Source organism: Dermacentor andersoni, chromosome 5 (assembly GCF_023375885.2).
Source record: "Dermacentor andersoni chromosome 5, qqDerAnde1_hic_scaffold, whole genome shotgun sequence".
In the NCBI taxonomy this organism is placed as follows: domain Eukaryota; kingdom Metazoa; phylum Arthropoda; class Arachnida; order Ixodida; family Ixodidae; genus Dermacentor; species Dermacentor andersoni.
This window is the reverse complement of record NC_092818.1, coordinates 18,736,631-18,760,992: the sequence shown is the minus strand read 5'-3', so window position 1 is coordinate 18,760,992 and position 24,362 is coordinate 18,736,631. Positions and strand designations below refer to the sequence as shown.

The 24,362-nt window shown below is 45.8% G+C and overlaps 1 protein-coding gene across 3 annotated transcripts in view; it reads right to left on the bottom strand.

The window, feature by feature from the left end:
* cnc (NFE2 like bZIP transcription factor cap-n-collar) overlaps positions 1–24,362 on the bottom strand; it is a 194,035-nt gene that overhangs the window by 3,918 nt on the left and 165,755 nt on the right. For 2 of the 3 annotated variants that reach the window (XM_050177397.3, XM_050177394.3), the window contains 4 exons: positions 12,952–13,070; positions 11,572–11,691; positions 9,421–9,676; positions 4,012–4,280 (listed from right to left, as the gene is read on the bottom strand). In XM_050177397.3, coding sequence (XP_050033354.1) covers positions 4,012–4,280; positions 9,421–9,676; positions 11,572–11,691; positions 12,952–13,070 — 764 coding nt within the window. The remainder of the gene's footprint in view (positions 1–4,011; positions 4,281–9,420; positions 9,677–11,571; positions 11,692–12,951; positions 13,071–24,362) is intronic. The other variant, XM_050177395.3, reaches the window with a different exon arrangement.

Genomic DNA, 24,362 nt, shown 5'->3' with positions numbered 1-24,362 from the left:
CGGTGTGGTAGTTTCACTGCTATACACGCAATCTTTCATGTAGCCCCACAAGGAGTCCAGTGGTGTCATGTCTGGCAACCTTGCAGGCCAAGGTACAGGTCCGTGCCAGCCAATCCACTGTCCAGAAAAAAGCTTGTCGAGTCATGCTTAAACCAACTACTACTATGCACAGGAGCACCATCGTGTTGAAACCAGATGTTCCGAAGGTGCGAAAGCGGAACGAAGCAACAGATATTCACGGGGCCCTCGAGGATGTCATTGACGTAGTTTTGCATCGTTAGTGTGTTGTTAAAAAAGGTGGGTCCGATGATGCTGCCATCAAAAATACCGCACCACACATTAAAACAACCACTGATTGGTGTCGTGTTTGTGTCAGCCAGTGGGGATTCCTATCACTCCAGTAGTACACATTGTGAAGATTAACTTGTGCGTTTCTGGAGAAATTAGCCTCATCCTTCCAAAGCATGCGAGTAAGGAAGTCCGGTTCTTCTGCACATTTCGTGAATCTAATTGACAAAGTCAAGTCTGTTTTCAAAATCTCAGTCTTCAAGTTTTTGATGAAAATGCACATGGTACGGGTGCATATGACCTTTCGTTAAAATCCTCCACACCGATGACCTTGAGGTTCCGGCCTCCACACTGGAGCACACTATCATGAGGGTTAGCAGCAAGGAATGCCAAAACATCCGTTTCCTCTTCTTTAACTACTGTCGCAGTCCTGTGTCGCTTTCTTGTGAAGCTACCTGCCTCGCAAAGGGCTTCGTACATTCTAAGTATTGTTGACGGACTAGGACGTCCTCCACAATGCCACATCCGGAATAGCTTGGCTGCCTTCCCCGTGTCGCCATGTGCCGCCCCCCGAACCAGGATCATTATAGCCTCCCGATCATTCGTGAAGGGCATGACTGTCTTCTTGAAGAGCAGGTCACCGGCGTGGTACTGTTGAGATCTCCCATTATTATCTAAGCACTGGCACGTCAAGCAAAAATGATTTACATAATCGACAACAGCATATGCTGGCCATACAGATATGCCAAAACGCATTAGATGGACATAGCCTGTGGTATTTCTATTTCTAAAGGGAACAAAGGAACATACATTCTGGGCACGCCTATCTACAGAACAAGATGAGTGCGAAAAAAAAGTGCACAGTCACGGTTTTCCGGCTTCGAAATCCCTCCCTCCCCTGCTATGCTTCTCAATGCGTCAGCGGCGCATGAGCGCGTATCTGTTTTGTATCTCAGATGTTTTGAGTGCTTAAAACCAACAAGGCAAAACAAATGCTTGATTCGGAGGTTATTTTAGGTGCCTTGCAATATTGTAATTGATGTTTGCGATTCAAGCTATAATGAAAACGTTCACTAATTAAAAGCAATTAATCAATACTTCGCAATGAAAAAAATAGTGGCTCTGAGTACACACGACTATGGCTACTATGCAGTCGGTACGATTCCTCTAGAGCTCTTGCTTTTTTTTTTTTTTAAATCTTGGTCCAAGTTAACTGGGACACCCAGTATATGTACCTGATCTGGGTCTATTAAAGACTAATTCGAAGCTGTTACGATATGCCAACAATACAGCAGTTGCCCTCGAGGCATCTGAATATAAAGTAGAGAATCGAACCTTTCAGCAGAATATTAGCAATGTACGAGACTGGTTTTCAGAAAATGCAATATTTGTAAATGTTACAAAAACGAAGTTATTATGGTTCAGAAACCCGCATAAAAATATTTCTCTACAGCTGCCTTTATATTGGCACGGTTTGACAAGTTTCCCAAGTAAATGACTAGCTTTAAGGTACAAATCAGTGAAGAACGTGGGTGTTCTTTGCGATTACATGGACTGAACATGTTGCCTATATTTCTAAAAGAATAAGGGCTGCTGTGGCAATGATGTACAACTTGCGAGGGAAAACCCCACTGAATTTGAGGATAATCATATACAAAGCATTATTTGAATCTGTATTAATGTATGCAACAACACTTGCTCACACTATAAGAGAAAAGCTGTGAACAATACAATTAAACAAATTGTAAATTCAATAGCTTACGGCACTCTACTGCAATCAGTTGGCATAGAAAAAAACATGTTGTTCTTGGTGTACAATGAATACAAAAACCTTTTAATTTTGTTGTGCTTTCACAGTATTATTTCTGTAATAATTTTAAGATACCTGTTCGCAAAAACATTACGTACAGCAGAGCGCTTCATTAAACCATGACAATGTGGTAACAAGAGATCGAACTGATGATGACTTGCTCAGAATTATTTCCAAAAGAAAAAAAAAAAAAGCATAAAAAAATGACAAAATGGTGCACGACTGTAGGGGCCAATATATCATGTAACATAGGGTCCTTTTATGTACTGCAATACCTCGACATCAAATACCTTTTTCTTGCTTCTCTCTCTTTCTCTTTTAAACTTTTTTTCTTTGATAATGCATAATTGATTTCTACGTATGAAATTCGGCTTTCGTAAATGCTGCAATATACACCTGAAATGTGATTTGCTTTTTGACTTTTGTGAGGACTATTTTGAATTTGGAAAGATAATGTGTAGCATGTGATGTTGGTACATTAGCTCTGTGGCACAGGCTTTGTTATATATATTTACATGTTCCATCTGCTGCCTGGTCAGTCTACAAGTGCAACATGCTTAGGCTAATCAATTAAATGTCTAAGAAAGGTATTTTGGGAAATAAGAATTAAATTGAATTGACTCGAAGCACATATTACTTCATTACAAACTGGATTCGACTGCCTAACTTCACAACACATTAATAAACTGGAAATGAAAGTGTACAAAAAAAAATTTCGCCACCAGTAGAAGCTGAACCAAAAACTTGCACAGGAAGCTATGGTAGTAGCCACTCCTCTATTTACATCATTTTGTATTTGTGCACATGTACACGTGGACTCTCTTTCAATGGAATCGCAAGGGACCAGGGAAATTTGTTTCATTTAACAGCAATTCCATTTACTAAGAGAGAAAGCTGAATACAATTGCATAAATACAAAACCAGCCAACCATGAAGATGGTGTTCCGTTTAAGCAATTTCCTTTTATCGAGAGTCTACTGTATTCATAACCTAGCTCTGGGAGTGCTTTCCAGTGCCTGTTTGACAGTGAATGTGGAACACCAATTAAAATGCAGCATCACAGTGCGTGACCTTAGGAGCAGGTAACGGGCCAATAAACTTTTGTATGCTCCCTCAAGGCCTAGAACGGAAGAGCCCTCACTATGCAGTGACCGAGAACACAGAGAGAACCGCCTGTTGGCTTCACAGAGTTGTTACAAAAAACTAGCCTCTCGTTTCCCCGCATCATTCTTGCTAATTGCACAGTGTCACTTACTTTCTTAACAAGGACCGCTTTTCTACGGTTTTATCTCTGTCATTAGGTTATTGCTCGGTGCAATACGCATCTACAGTATCCGAAATATCTTGAAGGTTGTCACCAATTCTATAGAGAAAGTAATCAGACTGCATATGCAATACGAATAGTGTTGTACATTCTGAAATGTACTTGAACAGCAGCGATTACAATGGAAGCAATGGTGTACCAATAGCTGATGGGCTTGAACTACAACATTAGATTTGAAGAACGATTGTGCTTGCCGCTATTGCGATTTGAGTGTTGCCTGCCTGCCTGGGCAAAAGTTCTCCCAATAAACGTTTTCACAATTGGGCGAGGAAAGTGTGGGATAAAGAAAATCCCAACCTATTAATTTATTTATTATCAACAGCACGTCATTGTCATTACAGTGGGAATAATGAGTTTTGGCAGTGCTTTGGTACTTCGCCATCCCTACAATGTGACAGTAATAAACTTTCAGGTGCCCCCATATTCCTTGCCTGTCTGTTCACACAACGTGACTTTGAGGAAGCACATGATTACTTGTTTATTTTTTACAAAGATCTTTCTGGTACTGCTACATGGGGCAAACAGAGAAGTTCCCCCGGTGCAGTTCAGACAACCCAGTGACACATAGAGTGTGGCGACAGGAGCATACCTTGTTCTTGCCGCGCCGACGAATGTCCCTGATCAGCGCCAGTTGTGCCTCTGTCAGCTCGTACTTGGCGAGCCGCTCGTTGAACTCGTCAATTGGCAGGTCCACAATCTCGGCGTTGGACAGGGGCAGGTTGAGCGCTCGCGCCCGCTTCTCATCCCGCGACGCCCGCGCATGTCGTTGCTCTTCCGTCTCGTACGCCAAGCCAAAGGCCCTGTTGCCCGAAGCTGTCTCTTCATCATCGTCGTCGTCCTCCGATGAATCGCAATTTTCTGCATGGAGTTTTTGCACAAAGTGCACATTTAGGCACACAAGCTGCAAGGTGACTGCATCCCTTCCTCAAGGTGGCTTTCCATTTCCACCTCTCACTACTCACATGGCATATTACATTTGAACAGTTGCATTCCCATTGGGAACTCTCTCCCAAGTAAGACAAAAAAATATGTCGTCTGAAATAGTTTGGTAACTCACTAAATTTTCATTTACAATTGGTTTTTCTTACACTGTCTGCTTTCAATATTAGGATTTTTTGCTGCTTTTCCGCATCCTTTTTTTCCTTGGTGATGTATAGAAGTGTATTTTCTGTTACTATATATTATTTTTGTATTTTGCATACGTTCTGTATCATTCTTTTGTATTCTGTAAGCTTGTTACACATTCCCTTTATGCAGTTTTATTGTAACACATGAAACAAACCACCATACAAGAAACCAGACCCAAAACCTTCACCAATGTGCAAAACGTCATTTGAATGAACATTTAGGTTGAACAAAGGTGTTTAAAATCCTCCATGGGCATTACAGTTTCAGAACTCAGTGTGAGGCAACTTTCAGTCCTAAGAACATTTCTGTAACATGCCACCTATACAGTGTTATTCTGCCTGAATAATGAAGTTGTTGGGATCTAATACAGCTCAGTGCCTCCAACTGTTACGCCATTGCTATTCTGCCAAAAAATTCTTGCTCAAGAAGAGGACAAAACACAAGGGTCCGAAAATTCATTCTCTTGTGCTGAAATGCATCCTGTACAGTCTCCGCCAGACTTAACCCAAACAATGAAGACATACTTGTAGTAATTTAAAAAAAAGTAGAGGCTTTAAGGAGCGAACACTGATTTAGCACATTCAAGGCAACCGAATTTGAAATTTCCAGCACCCTCGGACAAAGGAACAAAATTGTGCGACCCAGCGCTACAATTATTATTACAGTGGACTTCCTTTAAATGGAACTTTCAAGGAGCCAGGGAAATTGGTTCCGTTTATCAGGAGTTACATTTAATGAGAGAGATTGTACAGAGAATTGCAAGAATAAATAACCAACCTACCATGAGGATGGTGTTCCATTTAAGTGACAGTTCTGTTAGAGCAATTTCCGTTTATCGAGATTGATCTGCATTTCTTTTTCAGGGTAGCATTTGATAAAACATGCGGAGTTCATGTATTTCAATGTGCTAATTTAAGGTACATTGAGTTTTCTTGCCAGGTAAATAACTTTCCAGAAATAAAAAGAAATTCTGCTTTTTGCATAACTTGCTTGCAGGTGAGCTAATTAGTAAACTATACATGGTGTCATAAAGATTGACAAACAAAAATGATGTTGAACGACCAGAGTTTACAGTGCTACAAGAACAAATGCTCTAAGCTGAAAGGCACAACATGTCAAACTTTTTAAAGTAACAATCCGTAGTAACAGCCAGAACAAGTTATTACTCCTTGAAGATTCCTGTAATAATATTTGTTCATATTATATGCATACAGCATTTTGTGCCTACCTTTCTACCTAAGTGTCTACCATTCTAACAAAAATTAATTCTTAAGATACAAAAAGTAGAACTAGAGATATCATCACTCCAAAAGTGTCACACTATCAGAAATGCTGTTTTGAGAAAATGAGGAAACACAATTAGCAGCATATTCATGGTGGTTACAGCAAAGGCTAAAGTAAATCAAGGATGACACAGGGGTCCAATCAAGCAAAAGTAAGTGCACGTCGCTAACCTGGAGCAAAGTTACTTCGTTGAAACTTCTTTCTGGGCGAGTTGGTGTATACTCGACTTGACAAATGTAACAGAGCCAACACATGCAACCACAAAGTAACAAGGGATGAGACACAAGCATGTCCCTTGTTCCTTTGTGGTTGCTCTGTCATATTCGTCAAATTTGGAGCAAAGGAATGTGAAAAGATATTTGAGCAATTTTTCGGCTCCAAAGAGCAGCCTCACCCATTTAAGGCATGTTCTGGTTCAGTATGATGGCGACTACACATAAACTGACACAGTTATTAGGGAGGTTGAGCTTGTCCGGTATTCGGGTAAACGCAAGCTGAGTTAGGGCGGAGGCGTAAACGTGAGTGGCTGGCATGGTGCAGACACCTGGTGGCACAGAGCTTAAAGAGATAAAAACAGCTAATATTGCCTTAACCAAGTCTATTCTATTTCGCTATGGTGTAAATTTCCGGCACTTGCGTAATCGTGTCGCTGCCAAAAATTTACACTCGCAGAACAGTAAAATACACTTGGTTAGTGCAATATTAGCCGTTTTTGACTGTTTGATCTCTGCGACACCAGGTGGCTGCACCATGCAGGCTGCTACCATTTACACTTCTTCCCCAATGCTCCAATTGCCCCGTCCGCCTGCGTTTACTGGAATACCGGACAAGCTAAACCTCTCTATTGTGTGCTATGTCAGACGAGATGCTTCAAGGGGACACCCCCAGTCACTTCTAAACAACTATTCCTACACTTAAGTGTTTCAGATATGCTTCAGTTAAACTTGTTCTTGGTGCTTGTAAAGTGTGCAAAGTGAAGTTTTACAGAAACTCTGCTGTGCTGTCATTCCAAATCTTGTGCACGCAAATTCCCTAACCTAATCACACCACCTATACCATCCTTTGGCACTAATTCTGTTACTCTAACAAACCACAGGTCATCGGCTCTAAGCACCACATGACCTTGGTTCCTGCATCGACATGTTAGCAGTGGGCGATTTCAAATCTGGAGTCACAACACGAATTGGTTGTTGACGGTGAGAAGCATTTGCTGTGTTGCTTGCCAACAAAATTTTTTATTTTGTCAGACAGGAAGCTGCACTCTCGAACCCTTTCATACTGAATGAATGGTGCCAACTCCGCTCGCTCCTCTTAGTTTCAAACAGAACACTAATCCATACCCCCTGGTCTTCCTGTCCTGTAACATAACCATTTATTACGATAGCAATGATACGGACACTCAAGGTGCATTCATGCTGCTGGCACTGCCACTTCTATCATCATGCTGTGCCGCTATCAACGGTGCATGCGCCGCTCACGTACTGAGAGTTGTACAGTGTTTAGAGATGCAGAGTGGGTATGGCTGCAAAAACGATGAAGTTAAGTGGATGCACCATCAACACACCACTCGAACGGCTCTGCGGTGGAGCCAGGGCAGCTGCTGCCTTCTGTTACTGGCATGGGTGTTGTGCACATGGAAACTAAGCACACTAGTGTTCCTGCTGAACTGGTGCACGTACGTGCCGGTGTCTCGGCAGGGCGGACATGAAATGCGCCAGCAGTTGTTACATAATATATTTCACTGGGCGCTCATTGACGCCGACAGTCTCCCGCCAGTCTCGTCCTGTGCAACACCGAGGCGCGACGCCTTACAATGTCACTGGTAGCACTCCCCATCTCCCCTAAGCCCCCTGAATAAACTGACCGACACATAGCTGTCCCCCTTTCTTAACAGCACTCATCCTGTTTACTTCCTCATCCTTGTTGTGTTTTGCACTGGCATATTCATAATAACTCGCATCTTTGGAGGTCGCATATCTCAGTTAACATGCCCTTGGTGGCCAAGATTGGCATGCCAGTTTGTTGGGGCTGCTGGGCATGTACTACTAAATTATTACATACAGTCGAAACCAACCATATCGAACCCATTTACATCAAATTAGTCTGTACATTGAACAATTTCTGAACACGGTATGGTTACAATGATTATGTATAGAAAAAATTACGCTTACATCGAACAAAAATAGCAGCGACTCCCGATACATTGAACGACAAGCGGTGCAAAAGTGCCTCCAGAAGTTGGTTTTCCCTTGTTGCGGTGGGGAAACCCGGCGGCACGGCTGCATTCAGCCGTTATCCCTACCGTGACCGCGCTGTGTCAGGTGAGCCGTCGACATCCCCCTGAAAAAAATTATCCCGGCCCGCCTGCAGCGCTTGCTCAGACATCGAGTCAGAGGCTCTTGTGCCCTCGTCGTGCAAGATGGCGCAAGTGCGAGTTGTCTCGCTGCTTGTCTGGTTCATTGTGGTTGCGCCTTGTGGGCCTTCTCCCACAGCGTTTCCATGATGAAGTGGCAGAATTTGCCTTTCGCCGTGAAGTTTGAAATCATAAATCGGGTCGAACGCGGTGAGAAGCCCGATGACCCCGCAGCGTGCAAGATTCTGAGGAGCACTCTCAGCACTATCTTGAAGAATAAGGGGGAGATTAAGGCTAAAGCGGACACACTCGTGACCAGGTGCCTGTGGCGCCCGTCGCGTACGCACGGCTGTGCACAAGTGGTTCAGCCAAAATTGCTTCAGGTGTGCCGGCTTCCGCATGCCTAGTGATGACTGTAAATTCTGATGAGTGCGATGAAGCTGTTGCCAGTGTTGCTGAAGTTTGGAGTGAGCTGTTAGAATTTCTGGAAGCCGTTCAGGAGTCAACGGTCGAAGAGCAGATGATGGTGTCACGAGCACAAGAGAGCCCGAAAACGAAGACTAAATTGCCGACATCGTACTTAGTATAAGTGAAAGTGGACACAATGAGGAAAGCAATGATGGTCCTTTGCCTACATCCTCCGAGGTGTTTGGTGCACTCGCACTAGTCCAGTGCTTCTGCGCGAATGTGGAACGTTGCGGTCTCAGTGTGTGTGTCGCAGGCAGTAAAATTGCCAAAGCAGAAGAAAATACAGGACTATTTCATGCGAAACTATGTTAGTTTCATCAATAAAGTAATTTTATAAATGGTATGTGCTTTTATGACGTCCAATTCTTTAGCAGGCTTATATAGAATTATGCCCTATATCGAACTGGTAGGTATTTTATTGCAAGTTCGATATAGACAGGTTCAACTGTATAACAAGTTCCGTTCTCGTGGTCCAGCTTTGCGTTGACTACTTGGCCCACACAAATGCACTCCTGCAACAATGCACATTAACCCCTGTGCTTTCTCCGTCTGCTTTCCTTTGGATGCGGTCTATCTTTGGCCTATCCCAGAGCATGACTTCCCGGGCTTAGCATCAAGGCATGCGTCATCATGGAGAGCGTTCCAGCTGCAGCTTGCTTGTTGCAACTCCCACCGAATGCTATGGAACAACCTTGCCCAAAGAGTGGGTCTAGTGGTGAACTTTTCCTTAGCCTTTAACGGTTGAGATGCACACTGAACACGTACCTGATGTGGCAGCTGCTTCAGCCGCAGAGTACGAATGGTTGTGGCGTACAAGAGAACCAACGGGACGGATCACCAGCCTCGGAACAGTGGGCACTTCAGGCGCAGAAGGAAACAGGCTGCTGGGCGTTGGAGCATTGGGCGGAACGACTGCCACAGTGGCGCCGCCAGGCAGGCGACCCAAGGGAGTTGGAAACGGCGGTGGTGGCTGCTGCAAGCAGGGGACCCCATAGCCGCCCAGCATCGTGTCATTGTCTCCCTGGGGTAGAGAAACACGCCAAGTCAGCAGTGATGAGTGCACTCAAGGTTGCCATTTCAGGCTAACACTGCACACGAGTGCAAAGGTACTTTATAAGGGTCTTAGCCTGAACTCGCTGGTACTGCTTCATGGTGAAAAAACAGCACAAGGGAAACAGGACAAGACCGTCCTGCCTGGTATTTACTGTCCTGTTTTTCTATTGATGTTTTTCACTATGATGGAGTGCGAAGACACACCGTGGTCACCCCCCCCCACCGTGCCTTTAGGTGCAATGACTATGCTCTCAGTCACCTTAAACAGCCACTCTTATTATGAGAGGAGGCTTTCTAAGCAATAAAGACGCAAGACCGAAAGATGGGTGGCAATGTTGCCTTGAAGTTCCTGCACTAGCTCCTCGTGATGTAATGATTTTAACAGCACTCGCTCGGGACTAGCTAATTGTTTATTGATAAAATAATGATTACACTGCATTCTAAAGGAACCAAATGCCAAACTAATGCAAGTGTCAAGTGCTTTTCCTGTGCTGAAACGGCCAAGAGAATATGCTTCGAAATCCGTGATGTTGTGCTATCATAAGAAGCCAACAAACACTGACACCAAGGACAACATAGGGGAAATTACTTGTGCTTAATAAACGAAAATAAAGAAACAATAAATTAATGGAAATGAAAGTGGATGAAAGGACCACTTGCCACAAACCTCCGCATTTCGCATGCGATGCTCACCAATTGAGCTACCGCAGCACCGTTTCCCCATCCACTTTCTTGGGTATTTATGTTTCCTAGTAGAACCCTGGGAGTGTTAGCCAGCGCTGCCACTCTGAGACCTTGGCGGCAGATGTGGAACATAATTTCTGCCTTGCTTCTCATGATGTGCTCACACACAGGGGCTGTGGTTGCAGCACAAAGTAAAAACAAAGTTTGGCCTGCATTTTTTTTTTCTCTGTGCTAGTTATCAACCTTTTCCCAACAAATGAGTAGACACACTTCACCTGTATAAGCTAAATCAGTACTGCTCTCTCGTACCTGCCCATGTTATGAACATAAACGAGAAGAAAGGGGGTTAACCAAGGAGCATGATTTTTATTAGCCATAATCATAAGAAGCCAACAAACACTGACACCAGGGACAACATAGGGGAAATTACTTGTGCTTAATACATGAAATAAAGAAATGATAAATTAATGGAAATGAAAGTGGATGAAGAAACTACTTGCTGCAGGTGGGGAACGATGCAAAGGTTGTGGGATCGTTCCCCAACTACGGCAAGTAGTTTCTTCATCAACTTTCATTTCCATTAATTTATCGTTTCTTTATTTCATGTATTAAGCAGAAGTAACTTCCCCTATGTTCTCCTCGGTGTCAGTGTTTGTCGGCTTCTGATGATTACATCTATGAACATAAAAATTCATAAACATCCCATGAACACTACAGTGGAGAGTTTGTGTGTGTGCGTGCGCGCGCGCGTGTGCGTGTGTGTGTGTAGGGGGAGCGATAACACAAGGAGCAGCAAACTTGCAGCAGGAGATACTGGCAAGCAATACAACAATGTCTTTTGATCACAGTGACCTTTTAGAAACATTTCTAAAAAATTAGCATGAAATAAGTACACTCTGGTTTGTGTGGCACAGGTACCATCACAATTTCTTTTTTTGAATGCAGTTTGCTGCGATCTCGCGCCGCCCCATCTTTCAAGAGCTTTTAAAGCATTTTCATGAACAGAACTGATTTTTTTTTTGTAGAACTTAATGCAACGTTTGTAAAATCGTAGAATGAGCTCTAATGTGTAAACATGACAAAAAACTTTGTAAAGTTTGCAGGTATACATGCCTAGTGTTCTTCTAAACTATATTCCAACCCCTTGGCTCACATCCAAAAGCAGCCAGCATTGCTTACCAGGCCTGGTCGACGCCCGAACAGTTTGTACTTCTTTTGGGCCACCTCAAGCAGCCGCTTGGCATCGTTCTCCGCATCGGCATGTGAGGATGACGATTCCGAGCAGGAGTCCAGCCATTCCTGCACACAGGAAGCCATAAACTGTTACCCGACAAGCACAAGAACAGCACCGCATTCTCCCCCTTGGAATTATATACTATACAGTACTCTTCGCAATTCGGTACCACTGGCTACTCTCCCTCTTCCTTTATGTGCCAAATGCAGTCGAGCCCCTCTGCAAAGAACGCTTCTCCAACAAAATAGCCTGTATAACGAAGAAATCATTTGGTCCCGGCTCTATTGTGAGCGGTGCAGTCCACAACCTTTACAATGAAGTGCGCGACCTTACAATGAAGACAACGAATGATTCAAGAGGCCCCAGGCACTTTGTTATAAAGGCGTTCAACTCTGATTCCGTACGTTAAAAAATACATTTCTTCCAACTTTATGGTCAGAAATATGAGCGAGATTTGGGAAAAAAATAATATCGTTACTATTATTGTGGTTATTATTATATATCTTAAAACACTTTTAATCAATTCATAAATGAAGATTACGTGCCTCAATGGTGACTAAACCCACTGTTTCAAATGAGCTGCAACTGGATGACACCTATCCTTTTCAGAATCTCCCACTAAGTGATGCATAACAGGGAAAGAAAAAAAGATGCTAAAGACAAGACCCCACTAACAACCATATACCAGTGTAGCCAGAAAGAACACAGACATGCATATTCTACAGCTTTTTTGATTGCACACTTCATGTATAATAAATTAAGAGCCACTGTCACAGAATAGGTGTAATCAGAAGTGTCTAAAGATTTATGCGATGGCAAAGGGGTTGGTGGTTGCTTGGGGCTGGTGAAACATTGTTTGCACAAGGAGAAATCCTTTTTACTGTGTAAATCGTAGGAATGAAGCAAGAAAGCGACAGGAGAGAGCGCATATAAACGACGCATGTTATGGGTTTCAAATGCGATTGTTTTCTTTACTGAACATGATGTATAGGTGTAATGTTGGCATATAAAACTGTAAATTCAGCACTTTAGCGTGCTACAGAACAGAATTACTCAGCAGAGGTGGGATTCAGCCGAGGCTAGGCAGTTAAACGGGACAGATGCTGCTAAGCCATGAAAGCAAAAACTTTTATTAGAACGTGTAGATGGGACAGGTACTGAACTCGCAACAAAACTAAGTTAAACGCTCATTCTACTGACTTTTTTGTCATTCGCATATGTTTCTTTGCTGGTTGTTCTCCTGTTTGTGAGATTGATAAGATACTAATGAGCGAAAGCCTGTAAATATGCACAAGCTTCTCAAGAGAAAACATTGCTGGACTCACATGGTCTTCAGAAAGTGAGGGCACCCGTTCAGACCCCATTGATGACACACCCGTGTCACTGCTGTTGTCCATGCGATCTTCTGCCACGGACAGCTGGACAGGGTAAGGTGCTGAAGCTGCTACGGGAGGAAAGGAGAACACCAGTAAGTAACACATTACAGTAATAGGGTGCAACGGGGCATTCCCCAAATGGCTATTCTCTTCAGGATGATTAGTTGCACAACAAATTTACTTTTAGTTGGTGAAGCTAAACAAAACTTAGCATTACGATTCTTGAATATAATGGGTGAGCATTTTTGCTTTTGCTAACTTCTACTGTGGCAATGAATGTGTGAACACTAGTGAACATGAAAATAACATTTCCTAAAGCTTAAGAGGAAGCTCCAGCTCGGCCCCAGCTACAGTGTAGCCTATTCAAATAGATGTATAACGCAGAGATGGTTTTTTTTTTAGATAACTCTTGGACCAATTTTAATTAATCTTGTCGCATCTTAGAGAAAAAGTTAAATTCTAGAGACTGTTGGGAGTGGGATTCTGATTTATGATGAATTTTTTTTTTACAAACATTGCCGAACATTGGCGAGCTTGAAAAAAAAAAAAAAAAGACGCACGAAGTTTACAAATCCATAACTCTGCACCAACAGATATCGCAGTTCTGTCGACTGCATCCGAAAGAACATCCAAAGTGGACAAATATAAAATATTAATTTCCATCTCGAAAGGATTTGTTACGTTTACAAAGGTTCTTCAAAAGTCAAACTCGCATGTTAGTGGTGTATTTGAGACTCACGTATAATACATCAAATTTGTCCGCTTTCGATGTACTACTACACATAATTTACAGAATTGTGATATCGTATTACATTGCTGAGTTAGAGTTGTGAACTGCACAGTTTTATTTTCTGAATATCTGCGATTTTCAACAAGTGTTATTGTATGGCCTAAATCAAAAGTCCGCTTCCAACAGTCACAATATTCTAACTTTTTCTTTTAAATGCAACAAACCTCACCAAATCTTGTGCAGTGGTTGCTGAGAAAAACGATTTCTCCTTTCCTTTGTATATAGATAGGAGCCCACAAACGAAAGCTTCCTTTTTAAGACGAAATAAAATCTGCTTGGCCATACACGAGATGGACAGAAGAAATTCTTCAGGCAAGCGGTAAATGTGGTAATGTGAAGCTAGACTGTCTTCTGGTAGTTTAACCTCCTCGCCATGTAGTGGCAGACGCTTGTTATTAACTCCTTACACTCTGCTTGAACATTTCTACAAACACCTTCAAGTAAGTGAATCAAGGTGGCATCATAATGGCAGTACTGCAGCATTCCCAAGCTATCTACTTGAAAATCTGCCATTCCAAGAACGCACTGTGTTGGAAATAGCAGTGTTACACATATTTATATATGATATGATATCCCTGAATGGCTATCTGAACATGATTACCAGCAATTTCTTGTGTGTTCTGTTTTTTCAAAGACTGACCAGAATTCCTAAAGCTGATATAATTTAAGAGGCAACTTGTATGTGTGACACAGTATAAATGGCCATCGAGATCAAGGTTCATTAAAGTTTGCAAACTCTGAAATGAGTTACTTTGAGGCCAATGTTCAAGCTGCAGAACTGCAACTAGCCGGTGGTCAAGGCATGTCCATCTATCAATGAGGAATCAAGAGTTATGCAGTTTCAAAATGTGCGGTAAATTACATTGGTGTTCCATACACTTGTTGCGGCGCGACTATCACCTCCAGAGCTGGTGAAGAAGAAAACGGCTCATGTGCAGGGAGCACGAAAAAAGAACACGCTAGCACGCTGGGACTTGGTGGCCACGATATCGGCCACTACAGAGATCCGGTGGCACCATGGCTAACCGGTCTCAAACCGTGGCTACGGCAACTACCTGTCAGCACCGCCTCCCACAAATTGGTGACCCAGACGACCGAGCACAGCCATGCCAGCATCAATGCACCGACTCTGCCAAGGCGAGAGTAATGTGGTCTCATGCGGTCCGGCAGACGTCCCATGGCTGTAGGGTGTCTGGGAATCCTACACCGACATGCCGGACATCTGGTTCATCCAGCTGCACAGCCACTTCTGTATCAATAAGGTTCCAGGATCTGGCTGCGTTCCAGGCTCCGGCTGCCATCTTCCGGCCCCGACTTCTACGAGGACTTGCGGGCAGCCATCCTTTGCTCACTACGACACACCGAGCGCTCAGTCACAACAGCTGTCGCCATTTGAACCGTCGTGTCATTCCTTGTCTTGTCAACCCACATCACCTGCATGCACCTGTGCGGATCATCAGCTCATGCCAGCCCCAGCACCAAACCTCTACTCGGTCCATGAGCCTCCCTCCCACCCATTTCAAAGGCAGCTGGGCGACGACTCCTTCTAACGAATTCCTGGGGTCAAACGCAAGCGCTTTCCGCTGCACTACAGCCTGCTGCTCCCCTCCCATGGACATTTCTGCAAGCTATCCGCTTTCCGTAAGGGGGCAACCTCGCTCAGCACAGATTTAGAGGCTCTCCCACCTTGGCGATAACACCAGCGACCACCACAACCCTGATACTGTCTCAGTCATAAAACAACCAAGTGCAGTTGGAGTTTCGAATGAGACGCAACTGTTCTGAACTGGATATCATAGGAGGGCCAAGTCCCAATTAGGCAGCATGCAAAGTCCAGTTGGTTTAAATTGGGCATTATGGGAAGCTCAGTTGGTTCCAGTTGCACATCACTGGAGCTTGGTATGCTAAACGGTCCCAACTGGGCCCAATTCAAAGTCAGTGATGAGTAATCTTGTGAAACAACAAAATAGTTAATAATAGCAGAATTATGTTAAGTTTTCAAGCGAAAGATCTTTGTAGTTGGGTGTGATCAATGGAGAGGAGCATTAAGCTTTCAATCAAGTTAAAAATCTCATTAAATTTTACAAATTTTTCATAAACCACTGGCACCACTTGGTCAACCAAATATTGCTTACATATATAGCACCTGACATCTATCTGTCGTATAGCAAAGAGGCAAATGTTGGTTATGTCAGTGAAGAGAATTGCTGTACTATGTTCATGCATGAGCATGCTCCTCAAAAGCAGATTTGAGTATATTGGCATCATGTCCAGGTGAGAGCCCATCTGGTTTTTTCTTTTCTTTTCCTTTGTTTTTCCTTTTGGTGGCAACGAGTTCAATTAATTCAGAGGCCAACTAGGTTCAATTGTGTTCAAAGAAAAAATTAGGCCAATTGGACCTGTTGGATTTTTCAAATGGGTGTCCCAAAACACAAATGGAAATATCCAATTAGTTCTAACTGGAAATTTCCAATTAGTTTGAGCAATTTTTTTTTACTGGGATCGACATTCGAGATTTCGCCACAAGCAGCAGCAGGCAAGCCTTCCGATGTTATGTACCTGCACCTTCTGCAGATGCATGGCCTACCGAAGTTTTGCAGCAGCCAGCTCTGCCATCTAGTTTCTTCAGCTTGTGAATCACTTCAATGTCAACAATGTGAGTGACCAACACTTGCACTGTCTCCACGCAAGTTGCGGGCAGCCAGACGGTCTTCTTTTGGAGTTCTGACTTCTACCAGGTCCAGGCATCTACAAGAACCTGCGGCAGGTTGCGATTTCGCACTACGGCATGACTGTGGCTGCGCCTCGCTCACAACCTACGCTGCCGGTGCTGCCTGGTACATTTCTCTCGGATTGTGTGAACCTGACACTACCAATGACAACAGCATCTACTTTCCGTAGCCCCCCTGACGAAAGCCCTGGCAAATTACGCAATAAATGAGCAGTGGCCGGACTGACCATGCCATCTCGAGACGAAGTTGCTGGTTGTCACAATACGCCACTCTGCACAACCATACCCGCACCTGAAATGGTGACGCAACATGATCAGTAAGGGAAACAAGGCACAGCGACCCTCGCAGCTCTCCGCCACTGCCACCACTGCACATCGTTTGACAACACCGTCTTCAACATTGTTCCCCTCAACAGCCTGAACTCTTGGTATATGCCAGGCACCAGGCAATACGCCTCAACTCTGCTTGCCGAGTTACACTGCGCCGGGCAGGCAGACATCGACAACGCAAGACAATGTCCTCAACGCACAAGACAATGCGCCATGTGTCCAGACACTCTCAGCCACGACCATCAGAGAGCTGTTTGTGCCCTTCGCCACAACACAGGCTTTACGTGGAGTTCTAACGGATGCTATGAATCGCCACTCATGCATATAGGCTTGCAGCCTCTCTCATTTCTTTATGTGTGCCTTTTGCACATAGTTCAATTGTGCTTTGCACTAGGAGGGAGTGCCCTGTAGTGGCGCGACTATCGCCTCCAGCACTGGTGAAGAAGACGGTTCACACGTAGGGAGTGTGAAAAAAGTACACGCTTGCGCAATGGACCCGAGCTACCACGGTATCGGCTGCTCCAGGGATCCCGCAGCACCATGGCTGGCTGGCCCAAATAAACCGTGGCTACGCCGGCTACCCCTTTGCACTGTGTCCCGCACATTTTTTTTCTAAAGTCGTTCATGCTCAGGCATTTTCACAGTTCGAAATTTTAGGAAATGGGCAAGAGATGCGAGCGGCACAATCATCCGCCATTTATATTAACAGCACTACAATTAGGTTTTTGCAGCTTTCACTGATACAGGAAACATCACCACTTGACAGCCTGCACATTTTCTGGCCCCCTCTGTCATATTGGCTCATGTGTGCTGTAAAGTGAGCCAACTGTATTTTTAACCCTGACTGGTAGCCAGATCTACCCGTCAAGGGTAGGTCTGGCCACAAGTCAGGGTACAAGCACCAGCTTGTACAAGAATCTGCTTACACCTGCGCATTAGCATGCGAGTTGGTGCATGCATGGAGCTCTTTTCCTTCTGCAAGCTATCTCTCTTACCCAGTTCCCAAAAGCCACCTCAAGTCGTCGTCCGTCCAAGAAAATTATGCTTAGACCTCGTTCAGAATCCTTGCAAATTTTATGTAATTCTGTTTCTGGGCAGCTTACTGACAAGGGTAACATATGAGCACTTATACAATAAATTTGGATGGAGGAATATAAAAATGTATCTGTTCAACCTGATCTTTCTTTAAAATCACCGTTCTGTCAGCAATGCAGTTTTGGAACTTTTTGGTAACTGGACTTCACCTTGTTGCTGCAATAACACTTTGCACTTCATTGTGAACTTTGTGGCGCTAGGTTCTCATCGTGCGTCACTCCGACATGCTTGCTTCGATCTTTAGAGCAGCAAATACTTTGGCACCCACCTTCCCTCTCATCGGGTTTCCAGTTTAGAGACAGAGGGCTGCTAGAACACGACATCTGCCGTCTTTCGAGTGGCAGCTTCGCGCGGCGAAAGCCCGCGGCTGGCCTGACAAGCCTGCCGGCTCTTATCGGAGAAAGGAAGCCCCGCACACGGGCATTCACACAGTGCGAGCGTAATCCACGACGCCATCACCGTCGGGTCGCGAGTCACGTCGGCAGCGCGGACGACGGATCGCCGATAAGGCCTCGCCATTTCTTTCCTCCTCCCGTGCGGACCAGCCGGCCCTTGCGCAAGCGCGAGCGATAAAGAGGCCCAGCCGACGCATCGCGGTCCAACGCGCCGCGAATAGCGCGCGCGCTCCTCGCCGACGGCAGGATGCCTAGCCCACCGTGGCCTCGTCGTAGCAAAACCGAGCTCCGATCGCGTGGCTGTCTATGTTTCAGCGCCAAACACGAACGAGGCAGCTACGCAAAGCTGACACCGCCCGTACCGCTCCTTTTCGAACACCGCTCACGAATCTTTTCCTCGCCCTTTCGTACACGCCAGGTCCTTCTCGCTGCACCGGTGTCGAGGAGGATCTTCCCTCCACAGCATTTTCCCGTTTTAATTACGCTTTTGGGCTGTCACCGAATGCCACATTCGGGGACAGCGTGACAGCCTGCTATCGCTTTCGAAAGCGGCCTGCTATGACGAAAATTCCGGTAGCGATTGCTACGACAGCTGGGCAGGTGTCGACACTCTGCTTCGGTAGCGCGGTGTCACCTAAGGGCTGGACTACATGGGGGGCCACCAAAGGGTTTTATCCTGGCCGGCACAGCACCTCTGCTTACAGATGCATGCTCGAAAGGCAAAGCGCAAGCAGCCCGGGAAGACGCACGTAGGCTGGCATGCGGATGTGCACGTGGTTACGAGTCTCATGGGCCGCGGTCGCGTGACGCCGATCCCAAGCAAGCAGGGCGAGGTGGCTAAACGGCATAAAAAGACGGCAGCGTCCCGCGCCGCTCCAATGCAAGCGCGCGCTTATCGCCGGTCCAAAGGCAACGCCGATAAGGAACGGGGAGTGCTCAGGCCCTAGCCCAGCGACACGGTGCCCTCGGAAGGGAGCTCGCCGTGGGACGAACGTGCCCGCGCCTGCAGAGCAGCTTCCGATAGCCTGCACAGGGATGGCCGCTCCAGCTGCAATCGTTGCCTGAAGTACCGGAACATACATGTTCCGCCCGTGGAGACCACTAACGTCACTCGCTTAGAACCACGCGCTTCCGGAAGCGAAATCCAACCGCCCTCCGGTTACGAACAAATTGTACACTAATTTTTAACATTTCTCACCCCAGAATTTCGGGCCATCACATCTAATCCTCCTACGTCGTGATGGTGTTTCACGTAACTTGTGCCAAGGATATAAACAAAGTGGTTAGCCGCAGCTGAATGAAATCAACGGCATATGGTTTGCTCTCAAGTGGCCCTCCTTGGAGTATTTTACGATCTGCTAGATTATAGTTCATAAACTAGCATGAATTATGCAAAATTTTCAACATTCACTTTAGGGCCAAGTGCGTTGCATTGTAAACGACCGATCCATTTTTTTTGAGGCAACGCACATGCTGTGTGGGCATTTTTTTCGGCGTTTCAAGGGCCCCTCACCAGGTCTGGTCATTTTGAGCTGACAAGCGCAAAGCGTACAATGCGCGATAACGATCCTGTCTGCAAAGTAATGCATCGCTACGCGCCGTGGAAAGATCTGAAATTTCAAACCGAACACCGTTTTCCCTTCTCATCGCGCGCGCGGCCGCCGCGCTCCAAGCCGGAGGATGACGTACAGGTGCTAGTGCGCCTACGTACACGTGTTCGCGCTGTGACATTGCTCGTGGTGACACGATAATTATTCAAGCAAACATCTGTTCTTTCTATAATATGTTGCTAGAATAGACGAATTAAAGCTTAGAGAAATAATAAAAACACACGAAACAAATGTCTGCATGTTTTCGTTTTACTTTGCACCGCAGCAAGAGAGATTTACTTCCGTTTCGTCTGCTTGTTCCCAAGTCGTGCAGTCGCACGCGCAGACACCGACTATGCCATTTTCTACCGTGTTCCTGCGCGGAATCGTGCTCTGTAATCCGCTTGTGTCTGCCTCAGTGTTCGTGTAGCACAGACTTATACCGCTAGTCAGGTGTCCTCGGGCACAGCGCGCAAAATCGTGTGCTGCGCAAAACGAGACAACCACAACAGCTCGCGCGCGACGCCGTCAGCGGAAGTACGCCGCGCCGAAGAAAAGCGAAGAGAAAGAAAAAATGAAGGCGGGGCCCGTGACGTATTCGTTACGCGATCCTCGAGGTCCGGTATGGGAGAAAGCGGCGAAGGAATTTCACTTGCGGAGGCTAGACAGGGCAAGTGGAGAGAGCGTCTACATTTGCGATGAAGTTCGCCTCCTGAAATCGTGGGTTCGCGACACTGAAATATTTTTATCTCGGCTATTAATGAGCTGCTCAGAAATATTTTTGCGGCAGGACGCTCCCTAGAGTACAAGTAACAACTTCCAGCGTATACTCAAAATTTGCCACGGGGTCTGGCGAGGGGCCCGAAAGTCCGCGAAATATGAAATAAAACCACGTGACTGCGCTCGTGCGCTATCGTATTGCGGCGCTCTCAACCGTGCGTCAAGCCTATCGCTTATCAGGGACGACGGCGATTCCTTTCTGCGGGCCACCACCAACAATGCTGACGACGCACTGTGAAGCCGTTGTCCATAGAGCCGCGGCCGCTCACTTCGCCACGGTGCGCGCGCACGAAGCGCGGTTGAGAGCGCTGCAATACGAGCGCAGTCACGTGGTTTTAGTTCTTATTTCGCGAGCTTTAAACACCGAAAAAAATCACCACGAAGCATGAACGTTGCCACAAAAAATTTCTGAACCCCCCCTACAACGCAACTGAACACACTTGGACCTAAGGCGAATAATGAAAATTTTGAATAATGCATCTTTGCTAATTAACTAATTAAGCGGGATATTATATACTTTAAGGAGCGCCAGATAACGGAAAACCATATGCCGTTGGTTTTATTCAGCTGCAGCTAACCACTTTTTAAAAGATCCTTGGCCCAAGTTACGTGAAATACACTGTATATAAGGTACGAATGAAATTAGTGCATGACCCGACATTAATGTCATGAATTTTACGACATCTCATGTGCGTCATGACATGAACGGCATCACATGCTTCTCATGGCATGTATGCCATGACAAATGGTATCAATGACATGATGCAGTCGTGATGGTTTAACTATACAGAGTTTCCCAGCTAACTTCGACTAAGATGTTGAAAACACCTATGCGTTCTTCAGAACAGAAATCGCCTGGATGTTGTTAGCGTTTATCGAAACTTACAGTACATATTTTGCTCGTCTTTCTTGAACAATTAGGCGAGATAAATTAACTTTTTAAATATAGCTTGAAATGTTCAGGCGTCAATAGGAAAGTTGTGGAGCTTCACAAATATTGCCCAACCCAGGTACTTCCAACGAGATAGACTTAGCGTGACCGTTTTAATTCGGGAAAAACGAAAGCCCGCGGAGTTTAAAAAATACCACACGACAGCGAGCGCTGTGCGCCCGAATGCGCCGCGATTACGCCGCTCTCATGAGCGATTTGTAAAAACATCGCCAGCGCCGAGCCTTCCATTTACTTACGAGGGCTGCAACCTTTGCTCGGCTCTGACATTACCGGCAGCGGCTGGCGACGGCGCTCCGAAAAAGCGCTTTGTCAGCAGCCGTTTATTCCGCTATGACTAGAAGAGCAATTTTTTTTTCCAGCGTTCAAGTCGATGCGGAATAGAAAAATACACGCAAACCATGCATCATACATCTCGAACCTGTGCGAGAGAGAGCATCATTTGTTAAAACGCCGCTTTTCTTCCAAGCTGTGCCAACGGCTAGATGCATGCGAGCTCGACTGTCTATTACTGTCGTGCCGCGCAACCGTTTCGAAGAATTTGTTTGCAGTGCTTAAAGCATGCCGTACTCAAGCGAGCAGAAGGCGAACATGGTCTTAGCCTTGGGAGCGGCACGGGGCGACAAGAGGCAAGCTGCCAAGGTATACCGAAATCGGCAATGTGGGGGAAGACCAAGCGCGAACACAATTATGAGGAGTTACCTGACGCTCAAAGAAACGGGTAGCTTCAAGAAGACGCGGCACAGAAAGGGGACCATCAGTGATGAGGCTGAAGGAGACATTTTGGCTTTCCTAATTGCAAACCCTCATTACAGCGTGAGTGATGCGAGTGGTGAGGTCGGCATTTCAAAGCCTTCAGTGTAAGAGTTCTTAGAAAGGCTGAAGTGCATCCGTATCACCTCCAACTGCATCAAAAACTGCAAGAAAGAGACTGTCAATGGCGCCTTGATTTCTCAAATTGTATCCTTGTGAACAGTGACGAAATACCGGATTTTGTTGACAAAGTGCTCTGCACAGATAAGGCAACCTTCTCCAGAAATTCTCAAGTCAACATCCACAATGCGCATTACTGGAGCGATACGAACCCGCATTGGGTGGCACAGGCCAGACACCAGCATCAATGGTCATTCAGTGTGTGGTGCGTATCTTTGACGGAAGAATAACTGGCCCCATATTTTTTTACCACATGCCCTCTGCTCAGCGGTACGCGAACATCTTGGAAGGCCCAGTCGAAGATTTTCGCTGTGATCTTCCTCTTACGTTTTTAAAGCGAACTTGGTATCAGCACGACGGTGCACCAGCTCACAGCAGCAGCCTTGCCCGAGACTGGCTTGACGAAGCCTTCAAACGCCCGTGGGTCGGGCGGCATGGACCAGTGGCATATATGGCCTGCAAGGTCACCGGACTTGGTACCTCGACTTCTTGTGGGGACATGTGAAAGACGGAGTGTACCGCAAACCTACACCTACACCAGAAGCGCTGAAGGCAGATATTGCCGAGGCCTGCAGCGAGATACCGTGTTGCGTCATCAAAAAAAACTACATCGGACGTGCTGAAAAGGTGCCAATACTGCATTATGGCAGAGGGCGACTTGTTTGAACACACTCTTTAGACAGACATTATAGCGAATAAATCTCTGCAACCGTTATCCATGAAAAGAGCTATCTGTGTGAAACTTTTGTACGACGTGGAAAAGGCACGTAAGTAATATGAAATTACGAATTCTCCGCCGACAAGGAATGGACAGGAAGCAAAAAAGCAACCTTCCGTGTCAGTTTACAATTCTTACTTTTGTGACAACCACCGCAATTCACACGACGTTATCAAGCTTGTTATAACGCGTGTTTGCTTGTTGGTGTCTTGCTCCCAAATTCGAACTCATGAGTTTGTCATTTGTCCTCCGCATGCATTCTGCTAGCGTGAGAGTGCAATTATCGCGGCGGAAACGGGAGCAGCATTGTATTTCAACTGCCGCCCGTACCCACTGGCGTTTATCTCGGAACCAAGCACAATGCGAAGCTCTGTCGTGAGCAGCACGAAAGGCGCGAAGCGAGCGATGTTGCTTACAAAGCACGGTTGAGAGCGCTTTAATCGTGGCGCATCCGGGCGCACAAAGGGCGCTGTCACGTAGTATTGTAAAGTTTGGAGTCGAGCATGAATTAGATGGTAGCTGTCCCATGCCGTAGTCCAACTCATCCACGGTGAGGATGTTGTTGAAGTGAGACTTGGTTCTCATAGAGAACGAAGAATATGGGGTTATTTACAGTATCTGCATAAGGACGTTGCATTTCATCAGTCTAGCATGACTGCGAGAGAAAGCACACTGAGGAGCCGCGCAACAGCTCCTTAAATACACTCGGTCCTCCCTAGATCCCTAGGTGAGGGAAAACGTTCGACCAGAGTCATCGTCGCCGAGCAGCCTTTGAGAGGGAGGGCTTACAAACTTCTGCACAGGTTTCACTGCCCCCACCGAGACGAGACGGTCTTCGCAGAACTGGGTCTTGCCCTAAGGAGGCGCCTCTTAATCCCCGAGCTGATCCCCGCAGAGTGGCCTCCGTGGTTCTCAATTGTGTTGCGTCTTGAAAGGCGCGTGGGACGGTGCCGCCAAATACATTCCCTCAGGAACACCCCCGCTCCCGACAGACCAGGTCGGTGATGGCGAGTTCACTAACAAAGCCTGGTTCGCCGACCTCGTCCCGGC